Here is a 23,907-nt window from a genome sequence, read left to right on the forward strand (position 1 = left end):
GGCTCCACCTCAGTTTGAAAGATAAACGTAGGGCTGTAACTAAGAAACATTGCCTAGAATAGAGGAAGAGTGAATGAGAAGTCATTAAAAAAACAGTGAGAGCATGAGATGGTCTGAGTGTTTGCTTGGGACGTTACATGGAAAGGCTGTTTAGAACACAAACACGCACACACACACACACACACACACACACACACACACACACACAGACACACACACACCCATACACAAACATACACAGTCAGACAAACACATACTCACCTGCATGTTAGGGTCATCGTTGTCGTATCCATGATTTCCACCAGAGCAAAAACGTAGAGAACCTGGGTATCTACAGAAAATGTGTGTAATGACAGAATATGTATAATATACTCTCTCTCACTCACACTCACACACACACACACACACACAAACACACACAAAGTGAAGGTCTGTGAAATGGGCTCTTTGAATTGTACCTCTTGAACAGCCAGAGTGATTCGACGAGCACGTTGACATCCTCGATGCGTCTGCTGTGTGCATAGTGGAAACGTTTGGGCTGGTGAGGTAGGGCTTTATCTTCTGACAGCTGATGGGTGGAGGAATTAAGCTCATTAAGCTCATTCATTAAGCTGTTATGTGCTCAATTCATTAAGCTGCTTTTTCTGTATAAATGTCCTGCCTTGTTTATCCTTGTCTATGCTTGTTTATGTAGAGAAGGAAAAGCTACACCATGATGAGCAGGGTGTCGATCCAGGCCTGTGAGTTACTTACTAAAATGGCTGCCATGACCCTCATGGAGCATTTAATAACACTAACTAATACAAACAAAGTCTTACTTCTCCTCAGTAGAAAGTGTGTGTGTGTGTGTGTGTGTGTGTGTGTGTGTGTGTGTGTGTGTGTGTGTGTGTGTGTGTGTGTGTGTGTGTGTGTGTGTGTGTGTGTGTGTGTTTGTGTCTTTCTCACCCCTCCACTGACAGGTCCAAAGCTGTGTCCTGATTTATCTGGCTCCTCCAGATAGAGAGTGTAGAAATCAGGACTGTGAATAAAATCAATAAAACTGTTTCATTAACTACTCAAATCTTAATCTGTGCAGTGATAAACCTCATCATCATCATCATCATCATCATCATCATCATCATCATCATCATCATCATCATCATTATATTTTCGGGCACTCTAAAGAACATTACAGTATGATGGATGACTCTTGACAAGGTTTTTATTTAATACCACAAGTAATTATAATTAGAATAATATCCCTTGATTAATATTGACGTAATGTGATATAATGTGAAATCCAACATAGTTAAAGAACAGTGAACTAAATATTCCACTCCAAAGCTTCTAACATCAACTTTATTATCTTTCTAAATATTGCACAAAGATATGATGTAGTGAACCTTTTTCTAACCCTCTTAAAAAATAAACACATTAAACACAAACCCTACAACAGGGTGCATCGCTGTCAGAACATGTTAAAGCTTTCTTAAAAACCAAAAGCCAACAAAAAATGTTAGAGGAATTATGTTATTTGTATTAGAGTACAGTAGCTTAATGGGCATAAATTATATGAGTTCTTCACTGTTGCTTCTTTGAAGCTTCTTGACATGGTTCTGAGTAAAACTCTATGTGATAGGGGAAAAATATATAAGGTAAAACCACTGAGATTTCAAGTCTACAAGGTTTTACTTTCCCATGGGGTACCAAAGAGAACCCTGTTCAGAAGATAAGGATGATGAATAATCTGATCTGGTTCTAGATGGAATCTTGTGTTATAGAGAAACACTACTGTAGGGAAGTGAAAGCTTAGTGGATAAGGTGTTGGACTACTGATTGGAAGGTTGTGAGTTTGAATACCCGGGCAACAAAGCTGCCACTCCTGGGCCCCTGAGCAAGGCCCTTACCCCTTAATTGTAAGTCACTCTGGATAAAGGTGTCTGCTAAATGCTATAAATGTAAATGCTTGTTACTGTACAGTACCATTAAGGTTCTTTTCTCTCTAGGGTTTTTTTTACACTGCACTTAACTCAAAGTAGAAACTCTAGGTATAGTACAAAGTTAAGGAGTGAAGGTCACACAAAGGGGTTCAAGATGGAACCTTGTGTGACAGGGAAAAACTGTTCTGTCGGCTTCTCGATACAGAACATAATCAATCAGGTAAATGATAGTGCAGTGAAAATATAATAAATTTCAAGAATGATGATTTACCGCTGATCATCAGGCAACTGTAACCTGCAGTACGGTGAAAACTCTCTGCTCAAAGGGAATTGATCTGTACCACACACACAACATACAAACAAAGAGAGAGACTTATTATAATCTTATATAATAAGATTACACCTCATACTCCTGCACATAGACATCCCTGATGTCTATGTGCTGCTACTGCTGCCACCCAGAATCCTACAAGCTCATATTTCTCCCACCTTGAGGTCTATAAGCTGCTGTTTCTGCCACCCCAAATCCTATGAGCTCCTATCTTCTGTAATGTTGCTGTACCTCCTAGAACCTTAACTGCATAAGGCACCACTGCCATATGACCAAGAAACATTTGGCCTAATGGTCACATGCACATAACTGTCTAATGGCAGTCACTTGCCTTATTGTTCTTCTTTAATGATCTAAATTTTTTATCGTTTTCCAAGAGATCACTCATTCGGGGTATTTTCCATTAGTAATTAATCCAATTCTCAACCACAGCTCAGTGTTACCACCAAATAAGACTGAAAACGGCACCTCTGCTAGGCAATTCAATTCATACTAATAGTAAATTTAATAGTAAAGTAATGTACATACTAACCGTGACAATGGAGTAGTGGTTAGGGAAGGTTTTACTTGGAAATACAGGCTGCATAAAGGCAGAAGATGTTCCACATTCTCCTGAGTAAGAAAAATACATCTATAATTCATACAGTTCTGAGACTAGCAGACTTTTCCCTGTGCTACACCACATTTGTTAGCGTGAGAGTCAATGCGAGTACTCACGTAGCTTATCCAAGACTGGAATTAGTGAGTGCCATGTGTGCTGATACTCTGCCCTTAATCCATCAAGAGAGATGAGTAGCAGAGGCTGCCTTTTAAAACTGTCATGAAAAAGAACAAGAAAAAATGAGACTGTGAGCATAAAATAGAATAAGCCTAATAGAAATAAAGTGCATCCAAGTTATGGTACTGATGCTGATACAGAAATGTTGCGTACCATGTGATATTTTGTTAAGGTTGACAATGAGCCCAAGCCTAGTGTATGGAATGCACAATAGACATAACATGATTTTATAGTAGTCTGGATGTATAATATAGTTGCAATCCACACAATCAAAGCAGGGTTCAAGACTGTAGCAGTGCGGAACAGACATGAGGCAGAGATGGAGGTAGCAGAGATGAAGATGTTGAAGTTCTCTTTAGGAGTAAAGAGGATAAACAGGATTAGGACCAAGCACATCAGAGGGACAGCTCAGGTTGGCTGTTTTGGGGACAAAGTCAGAAAGGCTTGGAACACCAAGATGGCGCCGGTGAGGTCGGCTGATGTCGAGACTGCTGTGCTACTTTGCCTTTGTTTTCTTTATTATATATATTTATTTACATAGATAATGTATACGCATGTACATTATTTTTCCTTTATATTTTCATATTTTTATATAGTTTCTTTTTATATAGTTTATACTTTTTTTTTTATTTATCTATCTCCTTTAGATTATATTTTATTTATCCCAAATTGCATTCCTTATGTTTGAATACTGGACAGATGCAAAAAAGCATTTCACTGCATGTCGTACTCTGTATGTATGTGTATGTGACAAATAAAATTTGATTTGATTTGATTTGAGTTACATGGAAACAGATGATTCACTGTGGTAACCCCTAACGGGAAAAGCCGAAAGCAGAAGAAGAAGAATACAGAGTGTGAGGGTGCCATGGTGCCAGGAAGCAAAGCAAGTGTCCACAGAAACTGCTGAACACATGAGCATTTTGCTCTTACTGTAAGTCAAAGTGCAATTCAAGAAACGTTTTTATTCGCTCTGCTTACTCGGATTGTTCACTCTTACCCTCTATGTTAAAGGCACTCTTTAATTGGCATAGCAATATAAACATTAAAGTGCTAGAAGACCACAGGAGCATTTAACATTAAAGAGAACGTTACCTAGAAGGACATTTAGGGCCGCTCATTTTCACACACTGATCCTGAACCCATGGCGTCATTCCTGGAAGATAAATAACACAAAACTTGTAGTATAATAATAATAATAATAATAATAATAATAATAATAATAATAATAATAATAATAATAATAATGTGTGAATGGTGTGTGTGTGTGTGTGTGTGTGTGTGTGTGTGTGTGTGTGTGTGTGTGTGTGTGTGTGTGTGTGTGTGTGTGTGTGTAGATATAAGAGAAGTGAGAGAATGTGAGCAAAGAGGAGTGAGAGAATGATTATCTGTGAAAGTGTATGAGTGTGTTCACTGAGTTATGAGTGTGTGTGAGTGTGTGTTTGTGGTCTCACCATTGCAAACAATACCATAGTTTGTACAGCAGTCACCAGCACCCAGATAGTCAGAAGAGCAGTGGCACTTACTATCAGAAATATGCTTTTCACCACAACGCAATGGCGTACACTCCCAGCTCTCAACTGCACACACACACACACACACACACACACACACACACACACACACACACACACACACACACACACACACACACACACACACACACACACACACACAATCCACATCACATTACAAAAATGAACCATTGAGTCAAAACCATTGAGTGAACTTATAACTCAATTTGTGTAACAGTTGTACATTAAACTGCTAATAACCATAACTATGAATCAGTGAGATTGTTATTGCATGTTTCATGTGAATGGAGATCTTTAAAATTACATGTGCTGGCTTGCCCTGTGGTATCCGATGCATTTTTGTTCCCCTACTCAAATTCTGATCTAATCCTGGAAAGACATACAGAAATGAGCCAGGACTTACTCGGCTGGAGGCAGATGTCCATAAAATCATAACAGCAGCTGTTCCGACATGTTTCTGGCACTGTATTAAATATGTAAAATAAAAGATATGAAAATTTACAATATTTTACTAATTTACTAGGAGCCTTTATTTTTGTCACATTTATATTATAGCACGGTGAAATTCTTTCTTTGCATATCCCAGGTTTGGAAGTTGGGGTCAGAGTGCAGGGTCAACAATGATGCAGCACCACTGGAGAATTGGGGGATCTGAGGGCCTTGCTCATGGGCCAAATAGTGGCAGCTTGTTGATGCTAGGGCTTGAACCTAAATCTTCTGATCAACAACCTTAACCACTTGAGCTACCACTGCCACCTTTGAGTCATAAAATAATTATCTAATTAAAAAATAGTAGTTAATTACTAAATTTAAGCAGTGTAAGAAATGTATTATTAACTAAGCAGTAATTACAGAGTCTTTATCACTTATTACTGAGTTTTTCTGCGTCAGTAAAACACAGCATTCAGTAATGAAGGAATGATACTAACACTCAGGCAGTTTTAATGTCTTTCCATGGGTTTCACTTTACAGTACTTTTCTAAAATGTTCCAGATCCAATATTAACTACTAAGGAACAACATCGTAACACATCTGGCATAAGTGATGGTTCACTTTAGGGTTTGCTTAATTAAAATGTAACTAAAATGCATGAAATCCTTGTGTAAAGGTATAAAGCAGGACTATGTATTCTAATTTATTTATAGTTTAATCACCTGGAACAATTAAACAAAGATAATTATACTAAACTGAATTAACATTAATCCTGTTTGCTTGTATTGAACAATACAGTAGGGGGAGGAAAAAAAATTGTTGGTATTGAATAAATCGGAATAAAATGATCATAATTTTATCCTTTAATGTTTTATTTTCATTTATATTGATGTAGAAAAGGTAGAGAATAGAACATAACATATATTTTAACTGAATTGTAGAACCTATGTAAAGCAGTATTTTAAAAAATATGCAAGTAATGACAATTCTGGATGTGTATGTATTAATACAGTATATGGGTGTGTAGGTGTGGCTGTCCCACAAGGCTCAGTACTCCATCCTCTCCTGTTCTCCCTCAATATCCTTTCTCTTGCTGAAGTCATATCACATGTGCATATTACAGTCAGCTCATATTCACCGTCAGGCACTATTATTTCAACCCAGTCTCACGGCAGTTCGTGACATAGCTCACGGAATGTAATCTGTAAAGCATCCTAAATCTGTAAATTCTCCTTCATTGCGCTCAAACCATTTCCCAGGTAATGAACTTAATGTGATCAAATTTGAACATTTAGAATTCGCGAAACCCTGAAAGCCTGCAGAAATCACTCAATCGCAAAGCGGACTGGCTCCGTCTCCATAGCGACGGATGCTGAGGCTCACGGGTAATGCGGGCGTTCGCATTTGCGATTGGGTAATTTCAGCAATTCTAAGTGTTCAAATTTGATCATTACATTCAAGTTCATTACCTGGGAAGTGGTTTAAGTGCAATGAAGGAGAATCCACGGCTTGCAGAAATCAGGAGAATCAAATAAAACGGATTGTCATAACATCGTACTGTTGAATTATCAAGCACACTTTGGTGTTTACAGTATGTATTGAAAGAAAGATGAGGATATCATTAAAAGAGAATCGGCGGTGGGTCATCAGGTAGTTTTAGCTGATGTCTTCAACATACACTAGTAAAAGTAGATCGGTACTGTAGTATTTAGTTTACTGTCCGATTTGACACACCTCAAAAAAGAAACCATAGCACAATGGTTAGTACCCTACAGAATATAAAGCAATAAAAAAAGGATAAAATCTCCTGGTTAAATGTTGAGTAATGTAGTGTAGTAAAATGAATAACAAATAAGCAAAAACAATGCTTCCGAGTGGCAGAAAGAAAAATGTGGTGCAGACACAGAAGATGCTTCCTATTAAAATACATTAGATCAAAAGTCGTGCTGAGTGAGTCATGAGTGACGCGAAAAAAGGGAAATTCCTGTACACAACCACAAAGTAAATAGATTACATTTTGTGACCCAAACCACCATGAGACTGGATTGATTATTTCTGTGCAGATGTCAGGATGTCTGGCAGACATCTCATGTGTAATTATGATTGTTTCCTCATGCAGACCACCAGAAAAAGTGAACAGCTGTTACATCCCTGGTGATGTCAGGATCTGACAACTCAGTGATCTCAGCTTTTTAACCTCACAGCATGGGCGTAAATCCAAGGGGAGGATTGTCCACCCCCCAAAAAAATTTATTTAAAAAAATATCGCACTCTCTATTATGAAAAATATATGTATGTATACCTAAATAATTGTCTAAGTAGAAAAAAACCCGCAAAAAATGCACTTAGAAACAGTTGAGTTCCCCCTCCCCTTCTTCACAGTGGTTTGACCCACTGCCTGCTTTCCTAGTACATCTCACCTACTCTGTACACACGAGTCAGGTGTGTGGCTGCGGCTCAATTAATATTAAACTCCATTAAGTAGGGGATTTTATTCACTTTAAATAAAGCGATTCTCTTTAATGTAGTTGATGCAGACTCGTTCATAATTTAGTTGCGGCAAAAATGCTGATTACCGATGTTTTTTCCATGAATCTGCTATATTAGCGATTAAAATATTACTTATCTAGTTAAAATTAGCTTGTTTACTTGCTTGTTCCATAGTGCACTGTAACTAACACGCCAAAGCCGTTTCCCATGCATTGTTTTGTTTGGGACGACTTGGCATAATGTTAACTTAACATTAACGGCCACAATTAGCATATTGTTTAGCTGTGCATTTACAAATGAGCACTGTGCTACGTCCGAACTGACCGCACTGTATTTTTTGTATAATCAATTTCTTTTTAAGTGTCTTAATTAATTTTAAATAAAATTTTAAACCTGTTTTAATTACTTGTTTTTATTGCTGTGATTATTTTTATGATAGTTTTACTTTCTTTATGTAAAGCACTTTAAATTACCATTGTGTATGAAATGTGCTACAGTATAAATAAACTTGCCTTGCAGTGTCATAGACTAGATAAAATGACTACAATAATAATGATAAAAGCAAAGTTTTTCACTGTGGGGACATATCTTTATAAGTACAATTTAACTATTATTTGTGCCCCCCCCCCTCAAAAATTGCTCATGAGAAATTTTATATTTATTGTCCCCCCCCCTACTCTTAAATGAAATTTACGCCCATGCCTCACAGTACTAATCTGAAACGCACATGGAGATTTTTCATTTACAGTCAAAAGCATTTGTCCACGTTTATCCACTCAGATTCTTTTGTAGTCATTTCAACTTCAAAAATTTTCCCACAGCACCGCATTGCCACATTCTCTCTGCACTGATGCTCCCTTCAAAGACAAAAACAGATCAACACTTATCGCAGTAATCGCAGTATTATTTTCAAGTCTTGCCACAGATTCTCAATTGGATTTAGGTCTAGACTTTGACTGGGCCATTCTAACACATGAATATGCTTGGATCTAAACCACTCCATTCTAGCTCTGGCTGTATGTTTAGGGTCATTGTCTTGGAAGGTGAACCTCCACCCCAGTCTCAAGTCTTTTGCAGTCTCAAGTCTTCTAACAGGTTTTCATCTAAGATCTGTATTTGGTTCCATTCATCTTTCCATCAACTCTGACCAGCTTCCCTGTCCCTGCTGAAGAAAAGCATCCCCACAACATGATGCTGCCACCACCATGTTTCATGCTGGGGATGATGTGTTCAGGGTGATGTGCAGTGTTAGGTTTCCGCCACACATAACGTTTTGAATTTCGGCCAAAATGTTTAATTTTGGTCTCATCTGACCAGAGCACTTTCTTCCACATGCATGCTGTGTCCCACACATGGATTGTCACAAACTACAATCAGGATTTCTTATGGCTTTCTTTCAACAATGGCTTTCTTCTTGCCACTCTTCTACTGTATAAAGACCAGATTTGTGGAGTGCACGACTAATAGTTGTCCTGTGGACAGATTCTCCCACCTCAGCTGTAGATCTCTGCAGCTCCTCCAGAGTTACCATCGGCCTCTTGGCTGCTTCTCTGATTAATGCTCTCCTTGCACGGCCTGTCAGTTTAGGTGGGCGGCCACGTCTTGCTAGGTTTGCAGTCGTGCCATTCTCTTTCCATTTCTGGATGATGGATTGTACAGTGCTCCGTGTTCAAGGCTTGGGATATTTATTTATTTATAACCTAACCCTGCTTTAAACTTCTCCACAACTTTATTTCTGACCTGTCTGGTGTGTTCTTTGGTCTTCATGATGCTATTTTTTACTAATGCTCTCTAACCCACTTCTGAGGGCTTCACAGAAGAGCTGTATTTATACTGAGATTATATTACACACATAATTAGGTGACTTCTGAAGGCAGTTTGTTTCACTGGATTTTAGTTAGGGGTATTAGAGTAAAAGGGGATAATTGCAAATGCACACCACACTTTTCAGATATTTATTTATTTATTTATTTATTTATTTATTTATTTATTTATTTATTTATTTATTTATATAATTTAAAAAAATTGGAGTCCATTTATAATTTTCATTCCACTTCACAATTATGTGCCACTTTCTTTCGGTCTATTTCATAAAATCCCAATAAAATACATTTTTCTTGTAACATGTCAAAATGTGGAAAGGTTCAATGGGTATGAATACTTTTGCAAGACACTGTAATCGAAGTTCTTTACAGGAATTAGTTTCAATAAAGAACTATTAATTTATTCCCGTATATGATCTGTTGAACAGTATTGTAGATTCTTATTAAATAATCAATATTAAGGTGGTTTGATTGACCTATGTTTTGATTACAGCAGGAATGTTGTATTTGTCTATTCCACATCAATTTGCTACCTATTTAATACTTTTATTAATTAAAGAATGCCATGTCGCACTTTTTAAATTCTTTTTTTTATCTGTTTATAGATATGATTAATATTTAATGTATGCCTCATTATCACAGATAATAAACAAGTGATTCAAGTCTGTTTTCTCATTTGTTTTGGATCATATGTATACCTGGCTCAGAAGACAAAAACACTACTATTAAATGCTATTGTTCATAACCTCATAATTTACAGATTATTGCACATATTACTGCCAAAGTGCTGATGCTGTGAAATTGAGAAAGTTACTGCCTGATCATAGCCATTTGCTCCTTTTCAAAGCTAGAATATGAAGGAAAATATTTGCTAATGTATATTTAAAATATAAGAAAGACTTACACTTGTTCTTGCACTGTTGCAGCTGAAGTCCGAGGCCTAGACCCAGTCCTAATATGATGGTCACAACAGATACAGATAAAGCGCCAATCTGTAGGATTGGAAGGAACACACACACAAAAGTTTTCTCTAATGCAAAAAAATGCAATATGAAGCCGGCATAATAGTCTTAACATATTCACAGCCAGTACCATGAGTGAGCTTCAACCAAGAGGCTTTTCAAATAGACCAGGCACTATATATTGACAAAATGTCAAGTAAATCCTGTATTGTCCAACTTGTATACAGTATGGATAGTGGGAAAATGAAAAGTGAAAAGGATATGTTGTGTGTTTTCTTTTCAAATAAAAAGTACTAATACAATAATTAATTTCAGGACATCACTGCTATTCAAATATAAGGTCAATGCTCTTGAGATCAACTTTGCCAAAATACACTATTATGAACCTCTCTGTGTGTTCATTAAAATGCTGGAACAAGACATTCTAGACAATTCTGTGCCTCCAAAATTGTGGTAATCGGGGAAGATTCTGGCCACATTCTGGGTGTGACTGTCAGGCATCTCAATTATATAAAACACATATATATTATTCTTTCATTCATTCATTCTCTACCGCTTATCCGAACTTCTTGGGTCACGGGGAGCCTGTGCGCCATTTGTTTTGGAGTGGTGTGTGCCTCTTTTTAAAAGTTATTGAACTGGATGCTCTGCCACTGGAGAACCCCATAGAATAGAGTGATGATGGAAATTGAACATCTAGAGTAAATAATAGCACATAACATCTAGAGTAAATAATAGCACATTAAAGACTTGTAGTATGTTCTTTAGGACCAAATAAATATTTAGCAACTTGTTTTGGAGTGGTGTGTGCCTCTTTTCAAAAGTTATTGAACTGGATGCTCTGCCACTGGAGAACCCCATAGAATAGAGTGATGATGGAAATTGAACATCTAGAGTAAATATTAGCACATTAAAGACTTGTAGTATGTTCTTTAGGGTCAAATAAACATTTAGCAACTTGTTTTGGAGTGGTGTGTGCCTCTTTTCAAAAGTTATTGAACTGCATGCTCTGCCACTGGAGAACCCCATTGAAGAGTGATGATGGAAATTGAACATCTAGAGTAAATAATAGCACATAACATCTAGAGTAAATAATAGCACATTAAAGACTTGTAGTATGTTCTTTAGGACCAAATAAATATTTAGCAACTTGTTTTGGAGTGGTTTGTGCCTCTTTTCAAAAGTTATTGAACTGGATGCTCTGCCACTGGAGAACCCCATAGAATAGAGTGATGATGGACATTGAACATCTAGAGTAAATAATAGCACATAACATCTAGAGTAAATAATAGCACATTAAAGACTTGTAGTATGTTCTTTAGGGTCAAATAAATATTTAGCAACTTGTTTTGGAGTGGTATGTGCCTCTTTTCAAAAGTTATTGAACTGGATGCTCTGCCACTGGAGAACCCCATAGAACAGGGTGATGATGTAGTATGATAAATGCTACACTGAATTAGAATTTGTTCTGCTCACACCAAAGTAAGACTCAAGGACCCACTGCAGGCTCGTCCCTTCTGGAGGCCCCGCCCCCAATGTTTTATAGGTTATTAGTAGAGCAAAGAAATGAAGTGATCTCCAGACTTGTGGGTGTGCGTGTGTGTGTGTTTAATTTTGGCAGATTAACAATCTCACTTTGGTAAAATACAGGCAGAAAATATAAAGGAATGTAATATCAATGGAGAAATGACAATACATTCACCCATAAACTGTGTTAAAGTTGTTCTTTGTGGTCATGAAAGTAATGATGATGAATCTTGTTGTCCTGCTCTGTGTCGTGTGTTCACCAGGTCGACACTTCAGTTCTGGTGGGATTCTGTTTCATATCAGATTGTAATAAGCTGTCTGTCTGTCTGTCTGTCTGGTGTGTTGTCTATTTGTGGATATCACAATGTTACTATAGAGGTAGAAATGTAGGGATGTGACAGAAAACTACTTTTTAATTTGACAACCTAAAATAATCAAATAATTAACTTTGAGCTTGGGCTTAACATAGAATTAGACTAGGTTTAAGCAGGAAGGCACTGGGGGAATCCCACAAGTAACAATCCCCATGAACTCGGGGGGAGAGGAGCTGTTGGTTGCTGAAGCAGTTGTCTCTCCTTCTTTCTATCTGTTTAATATTTTACATTTTTAACATTTTTTAAATTGAATTCTTTTGTTCATTTTTAAATAAAAACAAAACAAAAAACAGACTCTTGTCCTTTTTCTTCATTCGGACCATAAAGCTTTATTGGTGTGTTTAAACAAATAAGTTTTGACCAGTTTCCTGCTGTAAGGGACTCAAAAAATGGAAAAAATACACATCATAGTCAATGCTGCTGTTCAGTTTAGTTTTTCGTTTGCCAAAGTGTTTTGGAGGAAATCGTATCCTTGCTTCTTGTTATTTGGTGTATATTTTAAAGCTTTGATACAGGCTGCATTGTTTAGAGGAAACACACCAGCAGAACCAGTTTGGTGGCTCTGTGACGAATCTGGTGACCTAATAGTGAAAACATTTCTCACAATCTTCCACTCTGTCCTGTGACTGTGTCGTGTTTTCATTCAATTTGAGGGAATCTGCTGCCATCTAGTGGGGTAAGATATACAACACATTAAGATATGATTTGCTTTTAGTTTACACATCCTCTGTATTGAACTATTCTGTGGCTATAACGGCCTAAGATTTGTGCCTAAAAATGTCTAAAAATAAAAATTATAAAATCTGAATAAATTTTTTACATAATGGTTCCTTGAACTTATGTGTTTGTGTTAAGCCTCTAAAACCACTTATGTGATCGCCCCCTATTTTCATGATTTTCGCCTACATGACCTACCCACGGTAAAGGGTGGTACAGCTCCCACATACTTTGACACACAGAGGTGAGCCTGCTCTCATTGGAAAGAAGAGAGTCTCTAGTTTCTGATACAACTGTCAGGGTGATTCTAGGCCTTACTAACACAGTAAGGTTTTGATTTCCATCTGAGTTGTTTACCTGATAAACTGATTAAACACATTGCTGTATTTAATGATGGGAGGTAAACAACAACTGAGGGTCATAGCCACATGTTGGCTTTCAAAAAAAAATTTAAGTCAAAAGACTCAAAAATGGAATTTATATGAATATTTTTCTACGGACATGTCCGTCCGTTCATGTTTTTCTTGTTTACTGTATAACTTTGTATAAAAAGACTGCATGCTTAGTTAAAAAGTCCTATAACAAAGAGAACCCCTCTGCCTAGAAGCCTGCTGTGAAAAAAGGCCTGTAACCTGACACCCTGAGGCGTGAGAGTGTGAAAAGTCCGAGAATTGCGCAATAAATTTGAAAAAAAAAAAAAAGAATATGCGCATTCCCCACTGGTCCCGGATCATGAAATCGCTACTGGAGGGAGCAACTGTCAATCAAAGGGAGGGTGTCCCACATAGGATGGAGAGACATCATTGGCTTCTTAGCTGCCTATCTCTGCACCACAGGCACCGATTGGCTCATGAGAGGGCTTGTTTGAATCGTTAAACGTTATATTTGTGAGGCGAGCGTTTTGGATTAAGGCGTTTTGGATTAAAATCTTACATATTCCAGTTCCTTGGACTCTTGGGGATTTTTTACAAGCATTTGTTTTGGAAAATACATTAACATTAGTGACAATGTGAAGAAAGGGAAGCGTTTAAGGGTAAGTAAACAAACCGAACTAGCGCCGCCTAGTTCAGGTGGCTATCAAATGGTTAAATCACTATGACTGCTATAAATCATATTATGCTCTGTGTGTGGGCTTAATAAAATCATGAGAGTCTAAGGCGCCATCGGGCATCAAGGCAGGATACACCCTGGACGGAGTGCCAACCTATCGCAGGGCACACACACACTCTCATTCACTCACACACTACGGACAATTTTCCAGAGATGCCAATCAACCTACCATGCATGTCTTTGGACCGGGGGAGGAAACCGGAGTACCCGGGGGAGACCCACGAGGCACGGGGAGAACATGCAAACTCCACACACACAAGGCGGAGGCGGGAATCAAACCCCAACCCTGAAGGTGTGAGGCGAACGTGCTAACCACTAAGCCACCGTGCCCCTCTGTTATCCCATATATAATATAATAGACCAATCTACTGACACTCAGCACTTCTAAGCAATGAGAAACACCTTTGCTATACTGTGACAAAGCTACACTAGATCACTTGCCATGCTTTTATCAATTCCTGGCCAGTTCTTTATTATTCTTTCCTTATAGTTTCTTATCATTTTATTAGCTGTAAAATATAAAGATACAGGAGTCAAGGGTTTATTCAAAGAAATGATGACAAACCAAACAGAGTAGAAAAACTAGAAAAACAATGGAAAAAATGGCAAAGATAAGGTAAAAGAAAAGTTTGGCTATGTTCAATATAACAAACTAAATGTACCAGGGTATTAGCAAAACTAGGGACAGGCAGGATGTAAGACAATCAGTAAACTGACATAACCAACAATTGGGAAACCATGCGAAAACTAACAATTTAAGATAACCAAATAGTTAATTGGACATCAGTAAATCTAGGCTTTTAAGCCAGGATAGTCTTCATCATATTTGGGAAGATGTTACTCCTGTTTCCAGAACCCAGAGCTGAAGCAGGCGGCAGAAAAAAATGCTAGATCTCTTGAAGTGTCACTGAGGTTACACCATATACAGACTAACAAATCACAAAATTCATTCATTGTGAAGACATTCATGAAATTGTGACATTCATTCATTGTGAAGACATGAAATCTTTAAGTCGTGATTTACAACTCATCACAGTCCTGAAGAAAGCATTGGTTAAAGTAGTAAATTACCTACATATGGATTCCAATGTATTTATAATTCTTCTCACAGTATAATTGTTAAAACAGTATTAGAATCCATTGCTATGATAATATCACCCATCTATAAGGTCCTACTAAATGAGTAAATACATAATAGTTTAATCACTCTTAAACCACTGTACTACAAACACATAAAAAGGAATCTGTCTGAAATGTTCAATTCATCTTAAAGCTCTACTTCTGCTTGGATCTTTCATCATTTTTATCTTGCTTCCTGCTGCTGTGGATCCCTTATCGATTTAAGTCTAGATTCTAGACTCTAGATTTTTCAAATTTCGTCCCAATAACTGCTGCTATAAGCATAAACATTCATATCCCAGGGCTTCATAATACTCATGCTGAAACTTCTTGTAACATAATAAACCTTAAATTTACACCTCTATTCCACAATTCCGGAAACAGGTAACAAAATTTCAGATAAATGACAGTGTGTGTGTGTGTGTGTGTGTGTGTGTGTGTGTGTGTGTGTGTGTGTGTGTGTGTGTGTGATTTCTTATCAGTTGCATCTCATTATAAATCTGATCAAGAGACTGGATAGGAATCATGAAAGCTCACTGCAAGTAAAGACATGGATGTGATGCAGAAGTCTAATAAAATAAATCTTTTATGTAGTTAAAAAGTTATGGACTCTATCTGCATGGTGAACCATGAACCCTATCTAATGAACTATGAACTCTTTGTATAATACAGACACTCTTTATGCTCCTGCTTTAAAAGAAGATATGAGGAACAAGCATCGTTATAACATGTAATATTACTTTATTTGTTCACAGGACTACATGAAACCCACATTAGCCTCTCCTGATACTGTAGCTGCTTAAAGGTAATAAAATAATTTATGCATAACTATGTCATTATACCGTTGTAGCAGTCAAATGGAAGTCGGCCTAAAAAGAATCACTGCAGAAACTTAGGTGAATAAACAAATCTGTCATTTGACTAATGTGTTCAACTTTTAGGAATGCAGATTTTAGGTCAAGACACCTCTTTGAATAAAAGATTACATAGGTTTATGCCAGATGGAATAAAATGTTTATGTAGTGACATAGCCTATGAACACTGCATTTGAGTGCTAGCAAATGATAAATGTCATGAATAAATGTCCCTAAAAATCACAGAAACACTTACACATTTCCAATAATTATGAAAGAAAAACACACACATATACCCACACACACACACACTCACGTGCACACACACGCGCGCACACACACACACACACACACAGAATTTTACAACATTTGTCTGTACCATGCTCGTTACTATCATTGATTTACCAGCAAAACCTATGAAACGTTTCACACCACATCCAGTTTGATGAGATCAGAACAGTCAGATCACTCAAGCTTTCTGTTCATTGGATTCACTGTGGCGTTCCAAAAAAAAACCTGAAATCAATATGTAACCCAACACACACATAAATGCATGTTTTTAGAAAGTTATTAAATGTGTCTCTACTTACAATAATGTATTTTCTCTTGTTTATCAGTGTCTTTCTGAAGTCCATGTTGGTCGGTGAAGTGTCTTTGTTGCTGGTGCAAACTGCAGGAGATCAGTGTGTGAGAGAAGATAACAAACAATAAATGTGTGAGAAGTGAGCAGGTCAGGAACTCTGGATCCCTGTGTGTATCAGTGTGTGTGTGTGTGTGTGTGTGTGTGTGTGTGTGTATCAGTGTGTGTGCATGCATTTGTACAATACACGGTGACTTAATCTGTTCTGAAAACATTTTCTCTAATATAGATATTGCAGATATTGTGTAGCCTATAAATCACATTTTGTTGCGTGTGAGAAAATGCTGTGAATTATATTTGTGTTATGTCTATATAACTTTAGCAGCCAGCTCCTCACCAGCATCCCGAGGTCCAAAGGTTGTCCTGTTATTGCATTAGTATGATAAGGATTGTATTTTTCCACACCAGATGCCCTTTGCTTTGTGACATGATGCATTATCATGCTGTTTTAGCTATTGCTGAAGTAGCTATTATAGAAAATGTAAATTGTGGATTAAAAGTGATTGAGATGGTCAGGGACAAAATTCCCAACCCAGTCTCACGGCAGTTCGTGACAGAGGTCACGAAATGTAATCTGTTTGATTCGTGTTCATGGAGACGAATTTTCCTTTTTTTCGTGTCACTCAGCACGGACTTTCGATCTAATGTATTTCAATAGGAAGCATCTTTCGTGTCTGCACCACGTTTTTTTCTGCCACTCGGAAGCACTGTTTTTGCTCATTTGTTATTCATTTTTAAACTTTAAGCACTACATTACTCAACATTCAACCAGGAGATTTTATCCTTGTTTTTATTGCTTTGTGCTATGGTCTACTTTTACTGTGTTGAAGACGTCCATGACCATCCGTTTTATTTGATTCTCCTTCTATTGTGAGGAAGGGGGATTAGTTGTGGTTATTGATTGAATTAAAATAAAAATAAAAAATCAATTAAATTAATTAGTGGACGCCCGCATTACCCGTGAGCCTCAGCGGAGACGGCTGCTATGGAGACGGAGATAGCCCGCTTTGCGATTGGTTGATTTCTGCAGGCCGCGAATTCTCCTTCATTGCGCTCAAAACCACTTCCCAGGTAAGCCACGAGACTTGAATGTGATGATCAAATTTGTTTAAATGTTATAATTGATGCTTTTCTTTGCGATTAGACTCACATGGTTTACATGTTAGCGCAACGAATTAAAGGCCGAACCAACTGTTTCCATATTAACAGTAAAAAAAGAAGAAGAAGGAAAAAAAAACGACGCGCCTTTTGTGCAGTCATACAGAAAATGGGAAAAACGTGAATTTTATTGATTTATTAAGTATTTTCGGGACAATTTGTCACATTTTAAACATTTTTTCAACATATCTAGCCTTCACTGCATAATGAACTTTTTCTGTTCTCCCTGCAGATCCCGTCAAACTTCACCTTCACCCTATTTAATCACCTCATTTCCAAAAACCAAAGGCACTTTTAAGAGCCAACCTCTATCTATCTATCTATCTATCTATCTATCTATCTATCTATCTATCTATCTATCTATCTATCTATCTATCTATCTATCTATCTATCGCTCTCTCTATCTCTCTCTCTATCTCTCTGTCCATCTATATTTCTATCCATCTCTTCAATATCTATCTGTTCTCTCTCAATTTCTCTATTTCTCTATCTTTCTGTCTTTGTCTACTTATCTGTTATTTTTCTTTGTCTATCAGTCTGTCTGTCTGTCTGTCTGTCTGTATCTGTCTGTGTTGCAATGGCCACCAGATATGTATTTGACCCACAAAACCCCCATTACCAAGAGGGGAAACGCATGGTTCTTGAAATGGAAATTGATCGCCTTATAGCTGAATGCAAGGTCAGAGTTTGTATATACCTCAATCATGTTATACTTGAACATACAGATGGGGGACAAATTAAAGTAAAAACATAATGAATGTGGAAGGATGAGTGTATTAGATTTCAGACAGGTATATTGCATGATGAGTTAAGCAATTAACATCCTATCATGTTCTCTGGCATATGTAAATGAGGGAATATATTTTGGAAGAATGGAGCTCCATACAGCAGCCAAAGATCATCATGCTGAGAACATCAATGGATTACAACAGTTGGTGACATCACCTGCCACCATAGACATCCAATGTTATGCCACATATATATGTCTGGTTTATTTTATATTCCAGTTTCCCTGCAGGAAATGCACATACCAAGTTCAATGAAGTTGGATTAAAATTAGTTTTATGTATGAATTCAAACACTGAAACAGTTCTGTGTTTTAACAGTGAATTTGTTTTCACTATTAATTCTACAGAGACACCAGATACATCTCATGCTAGTCAAGGCACCACACCCAGAGGACTTCAGCAGTCAATTGAGGGTCTTTACCTTAGTGTGAGGCAGTGGAAGCAAACCCTCTACCGTCAGAATGGTATAAATATATAATATAATAGATTGAAAAAATCAAGCTACTGTATGCATCCTACTCAACAAATACATAGAAATACAAATAGTATTATATTTCTTATTTATTAATTTATTTATTTTAAAAAAAGTAATTATATAAAGTGTGTATATAAAGTAATACTATTAATTATTTATATATACTGTGTGTGTGTATATATACACATATATGTATACACATATATATGTGTATACATATATGTGTGTATATACACATACATACATATTCCATTCTTACCTATAGACTACTTCTATCCCTGTACTTCATGTTTTTGTAGACAGCAGCAAGTTTCGCCACCGCCTTCGAAGGAAGCTGGCAGAAGACAAAAAACACCTCCTTCAGGAGATCCAGCAATACAATGGTCTTGTACAAGACTCTGCCACAAACATAGATGTAGCTGCTGTGGAGCATTCCCTTAATGGAGTTTCCAGAAGCTTCTCAAGAATTTATTTACAGTTCTGCTGTATAGACTATACTGAAAAAACACACAAACTAAATGAATATTACAACACTCAATATGTTACATGCATGCCTTGGATGCATGTAACATATTGAGTGTTGTAATATTCATTTAGTTTGTGTGTTTTTTCAGTTTTTTTATTATGTATCAACTTGAAAAGGTACATTTGTAGTTACAAAACATTGCAATGCTATTATGCAAGATTGTCTCATGCATACATACAATTGCTATTGATTCTTAGCCAACATTTCAATCAAGAAACAATTGCATGACCAAGTGATGTTGGCGATGCGACTGCAAGAGGAAAAAAGCATTTTGGTATTGGAGATGGCACAACACTGCACATGGTTGCAGAGCCTGGCAGTGGTTCTCAAGAACAAGATGGCTGAGGAGGGTAAGTTGAATCCATTTAAAGTATGAATTTCAAATGAAAAAAATAAACATTATCAGTCTCAGCCACACAATTTGAATGGAGTAGAAGGGTTATTGCTCTTTTTACCACAAATGAGGATTATAATTTGCGGTGGTAACAGGTCAGTAAGGCTTTAAAACGTTTCAAATTTGCTTGATAGATTTGTTGTATTTGTTGTACTGTGGCTGTTACATAAAAGGAGAAATTAACAAAAGAATTTTGAACATTGAATTCAGCACCATCAAACACACCTATTTCTTGATGTAACACCTGAATGCTACACAATGTGTTACTTTAGCACAACTGTAGTGAAGAAGAAAACCGTTAACTTAAAACAGCGATCAGACATTGGCTGCAAAACACATTTCTGCTGCTTTGGGGCTCACTGCATAAAGTCACCTCAGTGAGACTGATCATGTTGCCTCAAGTCAGTTTATACAGAAGCTAGCCGGGTACCATAGCAACGATACACATTAAAATATGCTGGCATGTAGATTTGAATGGATGAAATCTTCACTGAAGTTTTTTGGCCTCATTAAGCAATCTTAACAAGCAGTTTGTCTTTAATGTAATCTCTTTTGTATTTTGAGATGTAGACAAGGGAAATGAGGGACTTTGCTGTCTCTTAAGAAGACGACTGTCAGAGGTGTCGGAACAGTTGCAAGTTGTCCTTCAACAGTACAAGATTGCTTTAGGTCCTGAGGCCTCTGTCCTTCTACATGTTGAAGCAGAAGATCCAAGTGGCCTCAGTAGTCCAGACACCAGTGAGGATGAAGAGGAAAACACAGTTTAGGTATTTATTTGTTCATATGTACTCAAGAATAGACTTGGGGGTGTTCCATCAAGGTGGGTAAAGGAAAAGCCTGGCTTATTTTGATAAATCTTGATAATTTAAGTATGAGTTCCGTGCCATTACTGTGGCTTAAGCCCAGTTCACACCAAAGATTCACAATGAGACAAAACCATTTTAGAACGTTACAGTGATGTAAACGGGCCCTATTCAGATTGACTCTGATGGCAACAATTCACCAAATGCTGGTTTTCGAATGTAATACCTGTTTCAAGACCCAAGTCACTAAACTGTTGGCTAGTTGAAGTTTTGGATGGAGGAAAGAGATGATCAGTTTATCAATTAGTTTGAGGAACAGCACTATCTGTGTAACTCAAGCCTTAAAATTTACTCAACTCTTCAGGGCTGCTTATGTACTCTGTGCACATACACAATGTATGCTTATTCAAGCCTGGTTAAAGTCACTTTTGACTAGAAGTGGCTAATAATTTAGTGGAATGGCTTGAGCCTGCAGTGAAAGTCAGTGTTAATTTAAGCAAGCCTTTTTCAAGTGGACAGCTTACATTAACTGCATTGATGGAATACCCCCCTGTTACTGTTACTCTTTATTTATTTGTGTGTTTATTAATGCTTTACACACCTTGTTCATTCTAAAACTTCACCTTCTTATCATACCTCTTGCTTTTTTTGTTTTTCTATATTTTCCCAGATGGAAGGACTGTGTTGAAGGAAATGGACTCGCCTTATATCTGTATATTATTAGTATGCTGATTGATTAATCACATCAAAATATGTGTGCATCCTATATTGTTGAAAATTCAACCTTTTGTTGACAATTTATGTCACTGTCTTTTTTTTTTTTTTTTTACAAGCACATTGTACATTGGTACAGCAGATTTAGATAATACATTCATTACATGGGTAACCAAATGTTTATTTTTGTAAAATGTTGCAACAATATTTTGTGAAAAATTACAGCTATTAACATATAGGGTAATAATTATACATGAAAAAATTACAGTGAGCAAATGAGCATGTAAAAAAAAAAAAGCATGCCCCTGCCCCGTGCAATGTTCTCATCTTTTCCCCCCACCTGTTTGTGTCCCTGATATGTGTTAAGGACCCTCTTGAAAACCAGATGGTTCATCTGAAGGGGTTTCATCCTTGTAATAAACTTGTAGTGACCAAAATGAATTGCCTTTTTAAATTACAATTCTGCTGACCATCCAGTGCATTACTACAGGTGTGGGGGAAAGCTTGAAGGACTTGGGTTGAGACTGAAAACATAGATCTCGCATGTCATCATGAAAATAATGTTAAAAATTATGCCATGTCAAACAATTTAGTAATTTTTGTCAAAGGGGTTCTGTAAAGCTATGCCTGTGCAAAGTCTTTTCATGAAATTGTGATAATTAAAAGTTTTCCTAAAGGACTGAAAGAAATTAGCTAATAAAACAGATTCTGTCATATTGTAAACTTGAAAGTGACTCATTTTGGTCACTATTTTTCACATATTTTTACTCTATGAAACTAGGTCTGGGATGGCTTGTGGTAATGAAAAGAGAAAATTAAAACTTTGTCTTAGAGCTAAACCAAATACATCAATTGTAAAGGTTTCAACCTGAAGAGTAACATGTCAGTATGAAGGTTCTACATGGCCCCTGCGTTCCAAATACTGATCTTTGAACCTTGACCTTGGACCATGTTTGAAGTCTTATAATCCAGCAACAAAAAGGTCTACAGACATGGGACCAGCTCTTATAGAGAGCTCTGGACCTCAGCTATCATGTGAGTATGGTCACTATTGGGCGCTAACTGGGGGTGCTGTAAAAAATAGCTCACAAGCAATTTTCACCCATTTAAGAATTATATTTTTAAATCTGATAACACCAACCCCCCCCCCCCCCCAAGCCCTTAAGAGGATCCACAGTTTAATACTGTCAACTTCTAAATATGGGGAATATATCACTGTATTTAAAAACTACAATTCCCAGTACAGACGTGCCAATGAACTTGTTACCTAGCATTCAAATCAGCGTCCACACTTGAAGTTTGTCCAGTTTAGGGTTAAAAATCAGTAGTTGTCTTTTAACTAGTGAAAAACACTAGTGACTATTGTTCATTTATAGTAGCTATAACCATGGTGATCCAGAAAAGTATATTTATAATTAAATTATATGCTACCCCAAATTGTCATTTCAAAGTAATCCACCTAAAACAAATTTCTCAATTAAATATGCTCAATGTAAGTTGTTTATTTATTTAATCAACTATATCACTGTCATATTGTGTTATGAGTTAACATGATGCATGGAAAAGTAAAAACAAAAATTATAATATTTTACAAGTGTTTATTGTAGTTCATTTGTGTTCTTTGACAAAAATACAAATGAAAATACACCAAATGACTATTTATTCATTAAAGAGTCATCATAACAATTTACTGACAAGATGCACAAGTTGAAACCAATATTCTTTGGCATGGAGTCCAGACAATGGTGGTGATGCAGGGCTGAAAATCTGTATGCTGATAAGATGAATGTGGAGCTCAGTGGAAGGATCCATTGGAGCTGAATGCAATGATGACTGGAGGTGGATGGGGTGGAAGAGGGTCACGTCAATTTGCCTGAAATGACAACTGACAGCAGCTAAGGAACTTTAAACTTTAACAACTATGACACGTTTGGTTCAAGAGGCTTGAGACAAAAATATGATTGGTTTAAGAAGTAAAGTGCCAACAGTCAGCTGACAAGTTTGTAGTGGAACACAGTGAGAGTGTGGGAGAGAGAATGTAATAGTATGAAGATGGTCACTTATTGTTGAACCATATTCTAGCTTCATAATTCTCAAACAAGCCTTTCTTAACAGTGGACTGTAAGGTTAAGTTCACTTGAAAAGCACGGACAACAGAACACGAAATCAAGTTATGACTGACTAGCTTCATCACTCAATCTCCTCTCCACCAATAAGCTGGTGTGTGGTGGGCATACTGGCACAATATGGCTGTCGTCGCATCATCCAGGTGGATGGTGCATATTGGTAGTGGTTGAGGAGATTCCCCTTACATGTAAAGCACTTCCAGTACACAGAAAAGTACCATATAAATGTAACAAATTATTATTAATTATGTAAACTGTAATAAAATACCAGTGTAATTTATAATCATGACACATAAAAACATGTTTCTGAGT

At 37.0% G+C, this 23,907-nt stretch overlaps 2 protein-coding genes across 8 annotated transcripts; one reads left to right on the plus strand and one right to left on the minus strand.

The window, feature by feature from the left end:
- Nucleotides 1-509: 509 nt before the first annotated feature.
- On the minus strand, nt 510-16,688 carry LOC113658024 (venom phosphodiesterase-like). Of its 2 annotated transcripts, none has more exons than XR_003444301.2 (9): nt 16,562-16,688; nt 10,213-10,300; nt 4,967-5,026; nt 4,483-4,608; nt 4,124-4,184; nt 2,968-3,065; nt 2,783-2,862; nt 946-1,018; nt 510-568 (listed from the first exon to the last, which is right to left on the minus strand). XR_003444301.2 is itself a non-coding variant. In XM_047820197.1 (9 exons), the coding sequence occupies exons 1-8, from the start codon at nt 16,604-16,606 to the stop codon at nt 2,240-2,242; spliced, it is 573 nt and encodes a 190-aa protein (XP_047676153.1). In that variant the 5' UTR covers nt 16,607-16,688; the 3' UTR covers nt 943-1,018; nt 2,191-2,239. The 2 variants fall into 2 exon arrangements, 1 of the variants encoding a protein (XP_047676153.1); XM_047820197.1 differs by lacking the exon at nt 510-568 and adding an exon at nt 2,191-2,254 and having other exon boundaries at nt 943-1,018.
- Nucleotides 13,657-22,148, plus strand: LOC113658020. 6 transcript variants are annotated; one of them, XR_007144274.1, is made up of 8 exons: nt 13,694-13,921; nt 15,873-15,922; nt 16,589-18,448; nt 18,905-19,021; nt 19,332-19,415; nt 19,756-19,908; nt 20,523-20,719; nt 21,426-22,148. XR_007144274.1 is itself a non-coding variant. In XM_047820196.1 (8 exons), exons 3-7 carry the CDS (start codon nt 18,442-18,444, stop codon nt 20,717-20,719), a joined length of 564 nt encoding a protein of 187 aa, XP_047676152.1. In that variant the 5' UTR covers nt 13,708-13,921; nt 15,873-15,922; nt 16,589-18,441; the 3' UTR covers nt 21,426-22,148. The 6 variants fall into 6 exon arrangements, 2 of the variants coding, with proteins under 2 accessions (XP_047676152.1, XP_047676151.1); XR_007144275.1 differs by having other exon boundaries at nt 13,695-13,921; nt 16,589-17,682; nt 17,821-18,448; nt 19,332-19,908; XR_007144276.1 differs by having other exon boundaries at nt 13,701-13,921; nt 16,589-16,701; nt 17,554-18,448; nt 19,332-19,908.
- The last annotated feature ends 1,759 nt before the right edge of the window (nt 22,149-23,907 follow it).

This window comes from Tachysurus fulvidraco, chromosome 10 (genome assembly GCF_022655615.1).
Source record: "Tachysurus fulvidraco isolate hzauxx_2018 chromosome 10, HZAU_PFXX_2.0, whole genome shotgun sequence".
Taxonomy (NCBI): Eukaryota; Metazoa; Chordata; class Actinopteri; order Siluriformes; family Bagridae; genus Tachysurus; species Tachysurus fulvidraco.

What these genes read in the sequence shown, in the direction of transcription:
- LOC113658024 (XM_047820197.1), bottom strand. Translation starts at nt 16,606, where the DNA reads ATGGACTTCAGAAAGACACTGATAAACAAGAGAAAATACATTATT. An exon ending in GCAACAGTGCAAGAACAAGT is followed by an intron (nt 5,027 to 10,212) that starts GTAAGTCTTTCT and finishes TATTTAATACAG; the next exon opens with TGCCAGAAACATGTCGGAAC. An exon ending in GGACATCTGCCTCCAGCCGA is followed by an intron (nt 4,609 to 4,966) that starts GTAAGTCCTGGC and finishes GTGTGTGTGCAG; the next exon opens with TTGAGAGCTGGGAGTGTACG.
- LOC113658020 (XM_047820195.1), top strand. Translation starts at nt 18,739, where the DNA reads ATGCCACATATATATGTCTGGTTTATTTTATATTCCAGTTTCCCTGCA. An exon ending in AACCCTCTACCGTCAGAATG is followed by an intron (nt 19,022 to 19,331) that starts GTATAAATATAT and finishes ATGTTTTTGTAG; the next exon opens with ACAGCAGCAAGTTTCGCCAC. An exon ending in GGAGATCCAGCAATACAATG is followed by an intron (nt 19,416 to 19,755) that starts GTCTTGTACAAG and finishes ATTGATTCTTAG; the next exon opens with CCAACATTTCAATCAAGAAA.